Source organism: Sycon ciliatum, chromosome 7, assembly GCF_964019385.1.
Source record: "Sycon ciliatum chromosome 7, ocSycCili1.1, whole genome shotgun sequence".
Classification (NCBI taxonomy): domain Eukaryota; kingdom Metazoa; phylum Porifera; class Calcarea; order Leucosolenida; family Sycettidae; genus Sycon; species Sycon ciliatum.
Genome location: NC_088649.1, coordinates 18,433,617 through 18,450,258, shown reverse-complemented (window position 1 = coordinate 18,450,258; position 16,642 = coordinate 18,433,617). Strand labels below are relative to the sequence as shown.

The 16,642-nt window shown below is 49.7% G+C and overlaps 1 protein-coding gene across 2 annotated transcripts in view; it reads right to left on the bottom strand.

Moving 5' to 3' along the window:
- Window positions 1-1,600: 1,600 nt before the first annotated feature.
- The window catches only part of LOC135821149 (uncharacterized), a 21,482-nt gene continuing 6,440 nt past the window's right edge, over window positions 1,601-16,642 (bottom strand). For both annotated transcript variants that reach the window (XM_065334215.1, XM_065334214.1), the window contains exons 4-10: window positions 14,889-14,960; window positions 13,190-13,261; window positions 12,611-12,685; window positions 6,850-6,983; window positions 6,226-6,348; window positions 4,314-4,532; window positions 1,601-3,531 (exon numbers count right to left, since the gene is read on the bottom strand). In XM_065334215.1, coding sequence (XP_065190287.1) covers window positions 2,114-3,531; window positions 4,314-4,532; window positions 6,226-6,348; window positions 6,850-6,983; window positions 12,611-12,685; window positions 13,190-13,261; window positions 14,889-14,960 — 2,113 coding nt within the window. In that variant the 3' untranslated portion in view covers window positions 1,601-2,113. The remainder of the gene's footprint in view (window positions 3,532-4,313; window positions 4,533-6,225; window positions 6,349-6,849; window positions 6,984-12,610; window positions 12,686-13,189; window positions 13,262-14,888; window positions 14,961-16,642) is intronic.

Genomic DNA, 16,642 nt, shown 5'->3' with positions numbered 1-16,642 from the left:
TGTGTGCGTGTGCGCGTATGCCAGATAGCCTGTATGCTTGCCGCTACGTTGATTTCTCGGCTGTACTGACTTAGCGAAAGACGGGAGAGCAGGTGGGGCCGGGGGGGGGGGGGGGGGGGGGAGCACAGGTGAAGCGGCTGTGTTGCAGCTGAGAGTTAGAGTATATCAGTATCTACTCTGCTCACACCAGTCTACAAGAACAAAGCGAAAAATATATTCTGAACCAAACGTTTTCGTTCTTTCGTTTTTTTGCCAGTGAACCTTGCGAATAGCGACCCTCGATCGTTATACCAGGAGTCGACTGTATGTACAATGTTGTTGGTTGACAGTATGTAACAAGGTGGAGACCACTAGCAACATGATTTATGAACAAAACAAGGTTTATCTCATATTATGTATGTACATTGTACGTGCCACTGCGTTGCTCCGTGCGTCGACAAGCGTCCGCTGTGCCGCGACTTTGCACAGCACCTCAACCAGGCGTGTAGTTCGCATGGGGCACGGGCCAGAGATTGTCGCTCACACAAAGCTGACTCTAGTATTTTAAAAACAAAAGTGCCCGGCGGCCACGTGGACCTGCAGGCCAAGCCATCTCATCGATTGTACGCAAATTCCCAGCGAAAGAAGAACTTGTCAATGATCATATTATTATTGTCTGAAATCTCTAAGACTTAAGTCCTAGACTACCAGATGAGGGATGAAATGTGCGAAGACCATCCAGGAAGGGATTTTAAAGAGAGAATATCTAAATATAATTATATGAAAAATTGTTTTTGCCAAGTTCTGTTGTATTAATGTTATTTACAGCTACTACAACTACTACTAGCACTACAACTCTATAGTAATCAGAGAGTATAGATTACAAAGGAGTCAAGCGAAGGAAGACACCCGGTCAAGAAAATATATGCTAGAAAATCTGTCCGTTCATCCCCCGCGTAGGGTCACTTTTCCTAAGATAAAGAGCTGGGGGGGGGGGGGGGGGGGGAATTATATGAAGAGAGGAAATGGAAGGGTGCTTCAGAGATGGGGAGGCTAGATAGAAAATGACAAGAGGACATAAATGCTGGAAGATGCAAATACCTACAACCATGGATGCACACGGAAACAGTCGGTAGGTGTGAGAAACAGCGTACCTGTTACCGCATGGTATTAGCTAATAGCGAGCCAAAACCGTTGGGTTGAGTCATCTGCTGTTGAAATGGCTTTCTCTGCGCAACGACAACACTGAAACATCTGCGTGATGCTTCATGATATCAAGACTATCTGCAAGAACTGGGCAATGTGGTGAGGGTATCATTAGGTATCATCATGATGCAATGGAAATGTCAAAATAGGAATTTCTGTGCAGCCCTTGCGCACAGTTTGCTTCTTTGAACAGCACAGTGAGGTTTGCCTCGCTGACTGTCTCTCTCTCTCTCTCTCCATCTTCCTCTCTCTCTCTCTCTCTCTCTCTCTCTCTCTCTCTCTCTCTCTCTCTCTCTCTCTCTCTCTCTCTCTCTCTCTCTCTCTCTCTCTCTCTCTCTCTCTCTCTCTCCATCTCTCTCTCTCTCTCTCTCTCTCTCTCTCTCTCTCTCTCTCTCTCTCTCTCTCTCTCTCTCTCTCTCTCTCTCTCTCTCTCTCTCTCTCTCTCTCTCTCTCTCTCTCTCTCTCTCTCTCTCTCTCTCTCTCTCTCTCTCTCTCTCTCTCTCTCTCTCTCTCTCTCTCTCTCTCTCTCTCTCTCTCTCTCTCTCTCTCCCATCTTCCTCTCCGTATAACCTCTCTCCTATACACATATGTACGTGCACACATGCACATGCTTGCATCCACACGCGTGCACACACACACACACACACACACACACACACACACACACACACACACACACACACACACACGAACACACACACACACACACACAAACACACACACACACAAACACATATGCACGGTCAAGGAAACGGTCATACACAAATGTACACACATGCACACACACACACACACACACACACACACACACACACACACACACACACACACACACACACACACACACACACACACACACACACACACACACACACACACACACATATATGTACATCCACCCACATTTATCCTAGAGCATTGGAAGATGCTATTGCTTGCTGGAGTGACACCTCTCCGCTACATGAGGAGGAGAGCTGCTAGGATTTGTAGCAACGTCAGTGGACTTCAAATATGGAGCATCATCGTCTGAGTCTGTTGTGAGTTTTATGCCAACACTGCTTCGAGCCTCGAGTTTAGTCTTTGCTGGCGGCTTCGTAACTCGAATGCTGGTCGTACGAGGGCTGGCTGGCTTGATGGTACCTGTGACGTTCAGGTCGTGCGCTGGGCTGCTTTTCGCCTTGGATAGCGGCTTCAGACGGCCCTGCGGCGTCTCGAAATCCTCGTATGGCCCCTTACTGGTGGTGGAAGTCGTCGACCGTATGGGTCTGATGCTGTTGGACCGTGGCATAGGCCGCGGTGGTGCGCGTGGGTTTGGCTCTATACCCACATCGTCCCCTGCCACCCCGGGCGACTTGACGATGGTTGTCATTGAAATGCTCATATCGCCACCCGTAATGTCCGGCGAATCCTGCATGAGGCCAAGCGATGACGAGCTTACCAGCGAGAGCTGGCTACCGCATAATTCCCTGTCGTTTCGATCTAGGAAGCTGTTGCGCGGCTCCACAGACCTAATCAACGTACTGTATACAGACTCTGGACCGATGTCGCGACACGGCTTATCAAACACCTCGTTGGTATTGTTGTCGTAGTCGCTTGCCATTTCTCCACCGGTGAGGCTGTTAATGCTGCGTAAATCGGCACAGATGCTGTCATTCTGGCTACGCTGACCACTCGCGAACTTGTTAGAGTGCTCAGTCGGGCTTTGGTTGCCAGAGCTGTGAACTGATGGCAAGGACATGCGAGGCATGCGTGCGTCACCGGTTGACATGCTGCCTACTGACACGCTTGTTCCGTCACTCACCGTCGCGCTTGCACCGATGTGCGATCGGCGTGCAGCAACTGGCGGTGGGTTATTCTCGGCCCGGCGCCTGGCGCTGGAGTATTGGGTCGGGCTGTGCGTCGGCTGCTCCTGGCTCTCCTCCTTGGACGGAGCGGACTGAGAGCCTCTTGGGTTGCCTGGGGCACTGCGCCGTCGGTCAAACCCCTTGCTTGACAGGGTGCTTATCGTTGTTGTGACGTACGGGTTGCTGTGGTCGGTGCCGGTGCTGTCGCGATGCGTCACCGAATGCGGAGCGCTTGTATCTCCGCGGCCGGTGGAGTTGGAGCCGCTAGCGGGTCCGGCGCTGGGCGCATCGCATCCCTGATCGTTCCACATGGAGATGCCCATCGTGCCGCCGTGCTCCTCCAGAGCCTGGCGCTTGGCCGGCGGGAGCGCCAGCTCGGCGGGCGGCCTGTGCTTGCAGCGGCAGAAGACACCACACACGCACACGCTCAGCGCCAGAAAGCCGCACGCCGACGGGATGATGATGATGAGAAGGCTAGACAGTGTCATGCATTCGCTGGCCTCTGCAGAAACAAACACAAGGCAAGATAACGTTAAACGGCTATTTTCACGACGGCGGGTTTCATTCCGTACGTGATGCTGCCATGGAGATTCAGTCACGTGCACCCAAATATTTGCAGCGAACGTATCCTGCGAGCTATCCCGATATGGTCCCGGTACTGTGAGACGACTGGAGGGGGGGGGGGGTGCATGCCGTGGCATTCCGTGAACTTTTTTGTAATACAGGTACTGTACGTGCATCCTGCCATGTGAATCGATTTTCGTTTTCCCCCGCATCACGGCAAGCCCTCGGGATCACATGCTTCACTTTTTTTTCTCTCTTTTTTACGAGAAACCACGGATCTCACTTCCCGGCGGGATGCACTGCCGTCATGTAACCCTAACACTGTTATGACATAGTGGAGTGCAAATACAGTAAAAACCTGTGCTTGCCGAACCCTTTACCAAGCGGGATCCTGTATTGACCGGACAATTTGTCATGCACCCGCGGCAAAGTCTTATGGATTGAGCGTGCATCCATGGACCAAGCGGAATCCTGTCGTATCAGGACTGTTTCCGCTGCACCTGGAGCGTCCAGCTAGCGCGGGTTTTACTGCACATTGCATTACAATTGGGCATGATTGCCGGTTTGACTTGCGATGTACGAGCTCGTAAAATATAAAGAAAAACAACAACAAAATAAACAACAAAATAAAACAAACATAATACAATACACCACAATACGATACAAGTCAGGGGGCTAGCTAGCTTTTCTATTTGTGCCATGTAAGATTGTGCACCATACCTTGGCATGTGCCGCTGCCAACCCAGGAGGCATTGCGGTCGGCACTGCCTCCAGCAGCCACCGCCGCCGCTGTCTCCGCGGCGGCACATGTATACACGCTCTCGCCGTGCACCCGGTGTCCACGCTTGCAGTACAACTCAGCACTTGTCCCGCTTGGCCGCGCCACCAGCATGCCGTTCGATACCGTCGTCAGGTCCGTTCCACAGACAGCGGCAGTCGCTGCAAAAGCAGACAAGAAGCAAAGTTTGTGAACCATAGGTAGTAAAAGAATAACAGAAGTATCTTTTATCACTATTTCCTCCCAGAATGTGTCGGTAGTTTCTCAGGGGAAGTTGGGTCGTGCATTTTCCTCGGCAACTGTGGTTTTTTTCATACTAACGAACAACTTCGAGCAACCACACAAGCAAAAACAAGTGCAGCAGTAGCAGCGACAGCAGCAGGAGCGACAGCAGCAGCAACAGCAGCAGCAACAGCAGCAGCAGCAACAACAGCAGCAGCAACAACAGCAGCAGCAACGACAGCAGCAGCATCAGCAACAGCAGCAGCAGCATTAGCAGAAACAGCAGCATCAGCAGCAACAACGGCATGGGCAACAGCAACAGCTGCAGCAACAACAGCAGCAGCAACGACAGCAGCAGCACCAGCAACAGCAGCAGCAGCAACAACAGCAGCAGCAGCAGCATTAGCAGAAACAGCAACAACGGCATGAGCAACAGCAACAGCAATAGCTGCAGCAACAACAGCAGCAGCAACTACAGCAGCAGCAACAGCAGCAGCAGCGACAGCAGCAGCATTAGCAGAAATAGCAGCAGCAGCAGGAGCAGCAACAACAGCATGAGCAACAGCAGCAGCAACAGCAGCTGCTGCAAATGCTGAACATTAGCAGCTAGCAGTATCAGCGGAAACACATGAGCAATGTTCAGGGGCGTAGCCAGGATTGTGGCTGAGGGGGGTGCTTACTGGAAGTGTGGGCGTGCGCCGGAAGGGCGCGAAAAATGGGGGGGGTCCGGGGGCCCTCCCCCGGAAAAATTTTCGATATTGAGTGCCAAATCCTTCATTTTTGCATCTATTTCATTATTTTCCATTCCACCAATGATTCAATAAAAAGTCAGATAATCGTATGAAACGCACAGTACTTTGCTACAGAAGTTGGATGGTAAGAGATTGACAGGGTGTGGTTAGACCCAGAATATAATACAGACAATTGGCACTGGCACTGCTGCTACTGGTATCTGGTCTCTTCGACTTCCCTCGACTAAAATACTTCAAGATCGACATTTTCATAAGAATCCATTCGACTTGCGGATCACAAAACGACGTTGACACTTCTCTTTCACTTCTACCAAGTCTAGCTACACAAAGTGCGAGTCTATATACCGGTAGTTGTACAATGCGCAGTGCATCCGAAAACGACCAAACTCACATTCAAAGGCAAAGATCTACACACAACTATACTACCACGGTAGTACTAGTTCAAATTACAGTACCGGTAGTACTACATTGTACTAAAAATTAATAATTTAGCACTACTGCGCCTGTCACCGGCGAGAACATGACTGCATGTGCAGCCATGCATGCAGTCTCAAGTGCAACCTGCATGCGCTACTAGTAGTGTAATACAGTTGGCCGGGCCCCGTCGTGCAGCGCAGCGTCGTGTGGCGTCGATCTTGTCGACGTCGAGTCTCGATCGCGGGCGGGCGTAGATCCACAGCAGTACGAAAATGGTACCTGAAATTTTTGAGGGGGGTGCTTGGGCACCCAAAGCACCCCCCCTGGCTACGCCACTGATGTTCGTAATCACACAGCTATATGTGTAGGAGTTGCATTATTTGATAGAAAGTACATTTTTCGCGGTTAAGAGTATTATATTTTGTAGAGCTTGAGTGGATAACCCCATGTGCACAGTACTCACACAGTGACTTTGCTGGACAGGTGTGTTCCCTGACAGTTCCTCGGCACTGCACGCCTGATGGGCACGTCAATGAGCTGGCGGGCACGGTCGTGCAACCACTGCCACAGACAGCATGGGTCACATCTGCCACGTGTGTACACGCGTGCCCGCGCACGAATCGACCACCAATGCACACGCACGCACGCACACACACACACACACACACACAAACACACACACACACACAAATGCATACACACACATGACTTGTACCATGTACACTCATTGCAAGAGGGGCAAGCTGAACTGGATGTACGCCCACAGATTTCCTCTCATAACAACAATAGCAGACAAGACCCAGGCGCGTCACGACCAGTACAACTTGTACCACTTTTCGTCAAGGGTAGTCCGCCCAGAGCGCCTGTAGAGCGCTAAAACGTGCCCTGTTGGCCGATAAATCCACTGGGGCATACACGCATTCACTGGTACGTACGTACACGTATTAATACATACCCCCCGCCATATTAAATGTTGGCCAGCGCTTGCAACATCGGTCGGTCGAGTCACCCGAAACAAAGCGTACTTTCAGTGCCAACCTATCGGCATTGTGCGCACATACAGCGAGGCCGAGCACAATCTTCTTACTTGCCGTGAAGAAGTCCTCCACCTCCCGACTTAGGCCCAGAGCCACCACAGAACCTCGCTGTGCCTGGTCCGTTCTAGCCGGCACCAAGCAACACAGGTGGTAACCTTTCTTCAGCGGATTACCATCCAAATACCTGCAACACAACACGCACAACACACACACACACACACACACACACACACACACACACACACACACACACACACACACACACACACACACACACACACACACACAGATGATACCACATAAGTCAGCCTTTTATAATAACCCATTTTAAAAGGCCACAGGACATGGTACCCAGGCTCTGCACTCCTTATTTGGCTTTGGGAAAGACGTATATGTCCTCAGCACCTGGGCGTCATTTTCAACGACGTGTAACTGTTATAATTATACGTCTTTGGCACTGAATATGTTTTAATTAAGAGCTGCATCTGCCCCTTGATCCTAGAGAATGGTGGCGTTCCTGTGGATGCGAAATGCTCAGTCCAGCTGAGTCTCACCCGAACCGTAACAAAAAAAATACAGCCAGCGCACTCTCAATACATCGTGCTCTATATGCTTGCGATTAATGATGCATGGATAATTCAAAATGCAATGCAAATCCAGTGTAGGTATGTATAAATTGGCTACACTGCAATTTTTTCATCAACCCCTTTAATTACACTACAATCATTGGCGTTACTGTTTTTAACATGAACATGTATGACGCCGACAGCATGTGCCAAGTCGGAGGACACACACTGCATGGGAAACCAACCGGTTTATGGTTGCAGTCAGGAACACTGTTTTCCGTACAGTGTGTCCTCTGCCTTATGACGTGCTGCCACCGCCTTGCATGTGCATTTAAAGTGCCGATTAGCCGCACTCAATGGAATGCGGCATTTCGGATATTTGATCGTTCGGATAGTTGACGTTCAGATAATCGGCATTCTGCTGCGCATGTTAGACATGATTGGCGTGTAGTGCTGCATACGCACGAGAGGTCACGCACACTGCACGCAATACCCATGTCGGCTACGATAACCTTTAAAAGTATTACATCACTTCTGTTTTTTTTTCTTTTTTTTTCTCTACAAAATCCACATAACTCCAGACACTGGGGTGAACGATGGAGTGTGGTGGTGGGGCCCATTAAGCTCCGCCGACCAGAGGTCTCGGCTTCATAGCTCCATGGACGCACCAAAGGGATATTGGGTAGGAGGATTAAATTGAAAAAGAAAACAGAAGAAAGAAAATGGAAAGATTGTATTGCTCAGTGAGCAAAAGAATAAGTTGAGTATTGATGTGAACGCTGTTAGACTTTTAAATTCAAGAGGAGACTGTCCGTGAGGAGAGATTACATGTATGTCCAAGCAGGGTAGGACACTGTACCCTCTTACTCGCGTATGCTATGAGTGGCCCAGTGCCAGTTCGTTCTCAGGAGATGGTGATAAGCTGCTGTCTTGAACTTTTGGATGTTCTTTGGGTGAAATGGGTGGGGAATGATAGAGGTAGGCAGCTGGTTCCAAATTGGGATGACGGAGTGGGGAAAGGCTCGGCTCACATTGTTCCGGGAATTGGCAGGAAGAACATTCTGTAACTGATGGGGATGCACGGTGGACAGTCGTACAGCCTGGCGGGTGAGGCGTGTGGTCCTGGGTTGGTGTGTCGGGGGTGGAGCCATTCTCGAGAGAAGAGCGGGAGAATTATCGCAAAGGGCTTTATACAGGAGGCAGAGGGCAGCGATGGTGCGGCGAATTATGAGGCTAGGAAGCCAGCATTGCGGATGTATTGCCTTGATGGCTCGCTCCTGCACCCAGTCCAGCCGATTCAAGTGGGAAGGAGCTGCCCCCATCCAGACGATTGGGCAGTACTCCATAACCGGCCGGACAAAGGCTTTGTAGGCTCGAAGCCGGGCAGGAATAGTCAGCAAGTGAAATGCCTTGCGCAAGGCTCCAAGTCTCTGCGTTGCTCGGACTACAACAGTTCGGATATGCTGGCTGAATTTTAGCTGATGGTCAAACATGACGCCGAGTACTTTGATGGAGGGCTGCTCCTCGACAGGAGTTCCATTGAAGACAATGGGGGGTATTGGCCAGTCCCGACGATGGTGGGAAATGGTAAGGGCCTGAGATTTGGCTGGCTCGAACTGCACTTTCCAATCCGAGCCCCAACTGGATACTAGGTCGACAGCAGCCTGGAGTACTCTAGCGTTGTCAGGAACAGCAGCGAGCGTTGCAATTTCGGCGTATAGGGTTGTGTCATCGGCGAATGAGGCAAGGTTGGAGCCGATTGGGAGGTGGTCTTCAAGGTCGTTGACGTAGACCAAGAATAAGGTGGGGCCCAGGATACTGCCCTGTGGCACCCCAGCCTTAACTGGGCGTCTGGCTGATGTCTGGCCGGAGATGAGGACTTGAAGTGTGCGGTTGCAGAGGTAGTCTTGGAGCCACCGATGCAGGTCTCCCGAGATGCCATACACTCTAGCCTTGTGCAACACACCAGTGTGAGACACCCGGTCAAATGCTCCAGCAATGTCGATGGCCAGCACTCGAGAAGCTCCTTTATCTCCGGCGGTGTGCACCCACTGGTGGTGGAGAGCAGTCAGCAGGTCTGCTGCACTGTGGCCGCGACGGAAGCCAAATTGACGTTCTGATAGGACGTGAGTCGTCTCCATGAAGTTGCTCATTGCCCTGTTGACTATGGTCTCCATGACCTTGGAGAGGATGCTCAGTAACGACACTGGTCGATAGTTTGATGGCGACGATTTAGACTTGCGCTTGTGGACTGGAACTACGTTTGCAACCTTCCACTGTTGTGGCTGGATGCCGGAGCGAAGACAGCATGTAAATAGTTTTGAAAGCGGCCGTGCCAATTCTGCAGAGCAAGCTTTCAAGACGCGGGCAGGTATCCCATCTGGACCAGTGGCCTTGGTGGGGTTGAGCTGGCGGAGAGTTCGCTCGACTGTGGTCTCGCGAAACCGGACGGTGCAGAGGTTGCGGTCAGTACGTGGTCGGACGTAAGGAAATGGAGCGGATAGGTCGTCTGCCCCTAGACTGCATTTGTTGGCGAAGTGTTCGGCCATGCACTCTGCTTTGCTGCGGTTGGTGTCGTGCTCCGTACCATCGGTGCTGCGGAGAGTAGGTATGGATGGGCTGTTTCCGTGGCCAGAGGCCTTCTTGATGGTTCGCCACCATTCACCAGACGCCATACACCCAGAGGCTAACTTCTGCGCCAGGCTTGCTGTGAATGCCTGCTTGGCAGTTGCCAGGCAATGGTTAGCCGAGTGCTTGGTGACATTGTAACGGACTTGCAGCTGGGCACTTGACCGGTCGGCGCAGAGTCTCCTCCATGCTCTTTGTTTCTGTGCTACAGCCTCAGTGCATTCCGGTGTCCACCAAGAGGGGTTAGATGGTTTCATGCACAACTGCTTAGACGGTATGTATCGGCGCATTCCTTCCAGAATATTCTGGGTCAAGTGCATACACATTGCATCAGGATCATCACTGACAGTGGACTGCCAATCTGTTGTTCTAAAGAAGTGGCGGAGTCTGTCCCAGTCTGCGCGTTGGTAACGCCAGACAGTTCTGGTCACTGGTGGTTCCTCTGCTGTGCTTACATGAAAGTCAGCTAGGACACAGGCATGGTCAGAGTTTCCCAGAGGTGCTAAGGTATTGACGGACGCATCTCCCGGTAGGTCAGTCATTATTAAGTCGAGTGGGTTAAGGCCCCTGGTGGGCTCATGCACGTGCTGCTCCAAGCAGTGAAAAGCACACATGTCTTCAGTGTACACACCTGCGTGAGTTGTCTTGGTGCTGTCGAGCCAATCCACGTTGTGTACGTTAAAATCTCCAGCCAATACCACATATTGACAAGATTTACGGGCCAGGTCAATGCCAGCACTGATGGCTTCAAGGGTACTGATGTCATTGTCGTGGCAGGAGCCAGAGCGATATGCAGCACACACAGCCACTGACTTCTTATCCACAGTTCTGACACTCAGCCATATTAGCTCCTCATTACCGACCTGGATGTCATCGAGTTCTCGGAGGGCCAGACTGGCTTTAACCCAAACCGCAACTCCTCCTCCGTTCGATCCTTCCGCAGTGGGGAGTAGTACCCAGGCAAGGACAGTTCGGAATCAGTAGCCTTCTCAGGGGTTAGCTTGCTCTCTGTGACAATGGCAATGTCAGGTTGGTGAACGTGTACAGCATGGTGAAAGTCACCAAGTTTACTCAGTAGTCCAAATGTGTTCGTCAGCAGGATCCGAAAGGATCTAATTGGAGCTTTGAGCTTGAGTGTCGGAGGACTCGGAGAGAGCGTCACGGTGTGAGCCGGACAAGGTGTCCCCCTTTGGAGCATCACTGAGAGTGTCACTGTGTGAGCCGGACAAGGTGTCCCCCTTCGGACGCTCACGGTGGCGCCAAACCCGCGCGTACAGTGGGCGAGGCCAAAAGTTTGGAGCAGTGGCGATTTCAAGGTCAGTCGCATCGATCATCAAGCGGGCAGACACTTTCCCATCTTCTGTGGTGTGTATGCTGCACTGGTGAACCTTCACCAGTTTGTTTACTGCTGCAGAGCGTTGCTCAGTGAATTCCTTGACACTTTCTTCACTGCTATGTAAGTTCAAATTGCCCACATAGATTACGGCTTTCTTCACTCTGTGAGGTTCGTTTGATACCAGTTTCCACGTGTCATCCGTGATTGGCTCTAGCTTCAGTGGCTTGGGCTTGACAGTGGGCCGCTCAATTGCCTGGGACTTGTCCTCATCCTCGGTTGACGTTTCATGGTCACTGGCAGGGTCACCCACGCTACGGGAAGTGCTACGGTGTTCGTCTGCATCAGTGGTACACGTGGCAGCCTGGCCTGCGCGAGTACGGGTACGCTTGCTGGTCCTTCCCGCTGTACTCTCCATCGTACGCTGGCTGTGCTGGTTGTGGGCAACTGCTGGAGGAGTCAGGGGAGAAGCACTTGCTGCGACAATGGCGGACTCCCTGAGGGCGACAACCTCCTCGTTCAGGCCTGCAATTTGCCTCGATAAATCATCGATCCTATTCTTTAGTCGTGTCTCGCGGTCTGCGGACTCCGTCACAAATGTTGCCAGCGTCTTTACTACGTCTAAAATCGAAGACTCGATCCCGGGAAGGGAGCACAACAATTTTACCTCCGAATCCGTCAGCCCGCGAACGGCAGCTTTTGCTGGAGGCATGGCGGAGGTAGGCCAAAGCTATCCGATGTCTACCTAGTTTCCTACTACTACTACTATACCTAATGTTTGAAACCAGGCCGGCCTGATGCCGGTTTCCTGGCGAGAAACTGTGGGAGCCTCAGAGCGCGAAAACCTGCACCCTGCTCCAAAGTTTGAAAAAAATGTACTGTGTGTTCTAGTCGTTTCTTTGTTCTCCTTGCATGCAGCTTTGTTATCTTTCTTGCTCTTATTTCTTTGTCTTGAGCCAGGTTTGTGTTCTTTGTAAAAAAATTAAAAAAAAAGTACTGATCTAGCACGCGCGAGTACCGGCCCCGATGCCTGATGTCGGCTGGTACAGCCCACGCGCCACGACAACATTTCGTACTGTTGTATACACGGCGAAGAATCTTACTGTATTCCTTCTCCACTCAGGATATACTCGTATCTGCTATCGATTTTTTATTTATATATTTTCACTGTGGAAACCTGCTCGACAGGCTCTAGCCTTTGGGGGGGGGGGGGGTGTCCCAAAAAATAGGGGTACGTCTGGTTTACAACAAAGAATGATAATATCATCTTGCCCATGCACGTACACATGTATAGTAACATTAGAGAAGGGCTTGAACAATCCAGCTGTCAGCGTCTCCAGGCGGTTGGACGAAAGATGCCTGCACGGCAAAACACCACACATACATGTCAGAATTTCCTTTAATCCACCCTGCTCATCCATGAATTTCATTAAGAAAGTGCGCCTTAGATGCGCAGACAGACAGATAGACAAACAGACAGACAAACAGACAGACAGACAGACATACATACATACATACAGACAGACAGACAGACAGACAGACAGACAGAAAGACAGACAGACAAACAGACAGACAGACAGACAGTTCGGCATATCCTCCAGACAGACAGACAGACAGATAGACAGTTCGGCATAATCACCAGACAGACCAACAGACAAACAGACAGAGAAACAGACAGACAGACACACAAACAGACAGACAGGTAGACAGACAGAGAGACAGACAGACCAGAAGGAAGGCAAACGACCCTAACAGGGAATTTGGGGGGGGGGGTCCTTTTCAAATATTGGGGAAGGTTAATAGCTGATCAGAGTGCTGTGTATACTTGTCCCAGATTCTCTTGGCAACCAAATTTTCACTTACAAGAAATGAAGATGTGGCGAGCTTTCAAAGAGAGCCCCGGGCAGGTAGGCGATTTGGTTATTGTCCAGAAACCTGACAGGTAGAGAAAGATTAATAGATAGACGGTTACACACACACACACAGAGAGAGAGAGAGAGAGAGAGAGAGAGAGAGAGAGAGAGAGAGAGAGAGAGAGAGAGAGAGAGAGAGAGAGAGAGAGAGAGAGTTGCAGCAGCTCGACTGAGTGCTTGATTCACCTGCTGCTATGGACTTTGAAATTGGTACGAATGACCGGGGCCGGCACCCTTACATGGATTGCCTCGGCACATACACGCACCATGCACATGTACTCTAGTGCACGTGCTATTAGTGTGCTTGTTCGCGTTGCCATCGCCAAGCAAGCTTGGCTAGCCGTCGCCTGAAAGCCAAATGAACAAAATAAATGAGGAATGAGCGAGGCCGATGAGGTGAACAGGCGCATGCAAACGCAGAATACTAGTAGGCTAAAGGGAATAAAATAAGACAGTCATAAAAGCACACATGTAATGAGGGAAGGCGCAGAATCGTCCTCTTTCCAAGTTTCCAAGCCCTCCAAATGTCAATCGACACAACAGACATACGACGACCCCGCGGACGACCACGTCTGAGATGGACCGACGTCGTCACGAAAGACTTACAGTGCACTAATCTCTCGCTTCTGGATGCTGTGCAATCTGCTTCTGATACAGCTGCGTGGCTCGAAATTGTCAACAGATGCATTGACCTCATGCAATGAGTGATATGCGAACTGTCATTATTATTATAATTATGATTATTATTAAAAGCACACGAAATGTCTACTATTTACACGTAAAAACTGGGAAAAATAGACCAGCAGTGCTCACGGCTGCAAGACCAGGGCACCGTGGCTGCTTGACATCTCAACGGATTTCAATGTCCAGAAAAGTATGCGCAGAGCCGTATACAGACACAGGAAAGAGACAGTAAAGCTTTGTTGCTGCTACAGGTCCCTACTCATTGTAACAAGTCTGGATAATAAAGCCTGTAAGTAAATTGAAATCGGAAATCTCCTGGCCTATACAACTGCTTACAGATCCCATTAACAAATATTTCACTTCTGCATAAAATATGTAAGTAGAACCCTTTCTCCCACACACATTAACGCAAGCACGCGCACATGCACACACGCACGCGCGCGCGCGCGCACGCACGCACGCACGCACACACACACACACACACCTCACCTCAGACATGCCCATTGCGGAAGCGATGATAGCGAACAGCTATGTTAGACATAGCAACTTGTGCTGGGATTACACCATTCAACAGCTTGCAAGGCTGATGAATTGACCGCCACTATTTTTAGCCTGGTATCCACCACACAGCTGTTTGAAGTGACTTTTTCTGGCCAGCGAATCTCTATTTTTCATTTTTCCATTTTTTTCTACACACACACACACCACACCACATACTCCAGCATACACTGGCTGTTGGTAACCACCCAGGAGAATGAAAGAAAAGTCAGGAAGAGTCCGAGAAAGAGAAGAAAGACGTGTGTGACCATAATCGTCGGGAATTGAACCCGCAACCTCTCGATTAGAAATCGACTGCACATACCACTGCACCATATGGGACACACACACACACATACACATACACACACACACACACACACACACACACACACACACTCACAAGCAAACAAACACGCAGGACTCACAGAGTTTTCAGGTTAATCATGCCAGCAAAGGCAAGAACATTGACCGATGAGATCTGATTGTACTCCAGATGGCTGGAGAAGACAACAAGGAACATGAAGCAACTATAATTATTTGAACATAGTTAACCTTTTGAGCAGGCGTGACGTTCTGACACGTCATGACCACTGCCACTTGCACTGTGACACGCGTGACGTTCTAGAACGTCACGAGTCAGTGCGGAACTACATCGATACCGCGTTTCTGCCGTGGCGTGGCGTCGAGCTGTACCGCTGCACAGAGGACTCCTAGGATGTACGAGTACAGTAACAAAAAAATGCGAGTCACTCCGTTCGTTTGAACTGGAGTTACATGCGTGTGCATACATTTCAAAATACCAATTTCGCGTAAAACTACCCCATGAAAACGGTCATAACTTTTGTAATCTTTGTTGTATTTCCAAAACAAAAACAGTTCTGCGCTCAGGATACATGAAAGAATCGTTTGAAATCAAGTTTGCTCACATAGAGTGAATTTAAAATGTTTACTGCGTGGCAGAGGTTTTCAATGGGCCCGGGCTCAAAAGGTTTTAACAAAGCGAACCAGACTCTTTTTTGTTATCTACATTTTTTTGTTATTTTCTGAACTTGTGTGTAGTCTGTGCATTCTTTCATTGTGCTGGCTTATAGAGGAAGTCTATTTAGGATGCGTTCTTAAATCCTCTCCGAAAAGTTCGAGAGCTGTTCTTATATCCTCTCCGACTTTTAGGAGGCTCTCCAAAGCTCTCCGAGCTCTCCAAGCTTCAGAGGTGGTTGAAACTTGGAGATTCCCGCGGTTTGGGATCAGCGCATGCGAATTACGGCTAAACGCCACGTGTTGATCATGAGTGTACGCATTTCCCTTTTCGCATACGCACATACATTCATCACTCAAGATCGCGGCCCCTTTGACGCTTCATTTTGCTTGACATGTACAAAATATCTCCGAATTCTTCGAGACCCGTTCTTGAGTAATCCCAGTTTCTTCGACTTCTCTTTCCTTCTTCTTCTAGAAGCTAGAGAATTATAAGAACGCACCCTTACAATCCATCCCGTAGATTCTTGGTTGGAGAGAAGCAAACCAACACACGAAACACAGCAGCCATATTTATTGTCCCGACTAGGCCTTTCATACCATTACTTTTCAAGTAGAATACCGGTGCAGTGGTGTTTGAAGATCAAGTACTGTAAAACCGGAAAGTCTAACGAGTCACAAAGTCTAACGTTTTAGCGACCAATTTTTTTTATATGGCGAGTTTCCTGTGTAAAGATGCGCATACAGATGGGTAGCCAGGTAGCCATCGTTAAACTTTCTGCACATTATCATGCCAAATTACAAAAAACGTTTAACTTTTTGGTCGTTAAAACGTTCCGGTTTTACAGAACAGTCAACTTCGCTTATAACGACACACGGCGGGGCATCAAAAAAGTGTCGTTATTCGCGAAGTGTCGTTATACCCGAAGTCCCATTATATGTATTACAGGTGGAAGAAGGGACTTTGCTCTGGGCATGGAAATGCTGTCGTTATTCGCGAATGTCGTTATATCTGCAGTCATTATTAGCGAAGTTGACTGTACATGTACTTATATCCTGGCACTTTGGCTGTCAGAGCAGTGCCAAAATACCAACTAAAAAAGCGCTTGTGGTGCCAACTAATATAGCAACAAAATCATTACAAAGCGTATTATCAAAGAACAGTGGGAACTAAGACACTACAAGGTCAAACCAGTCACAAATG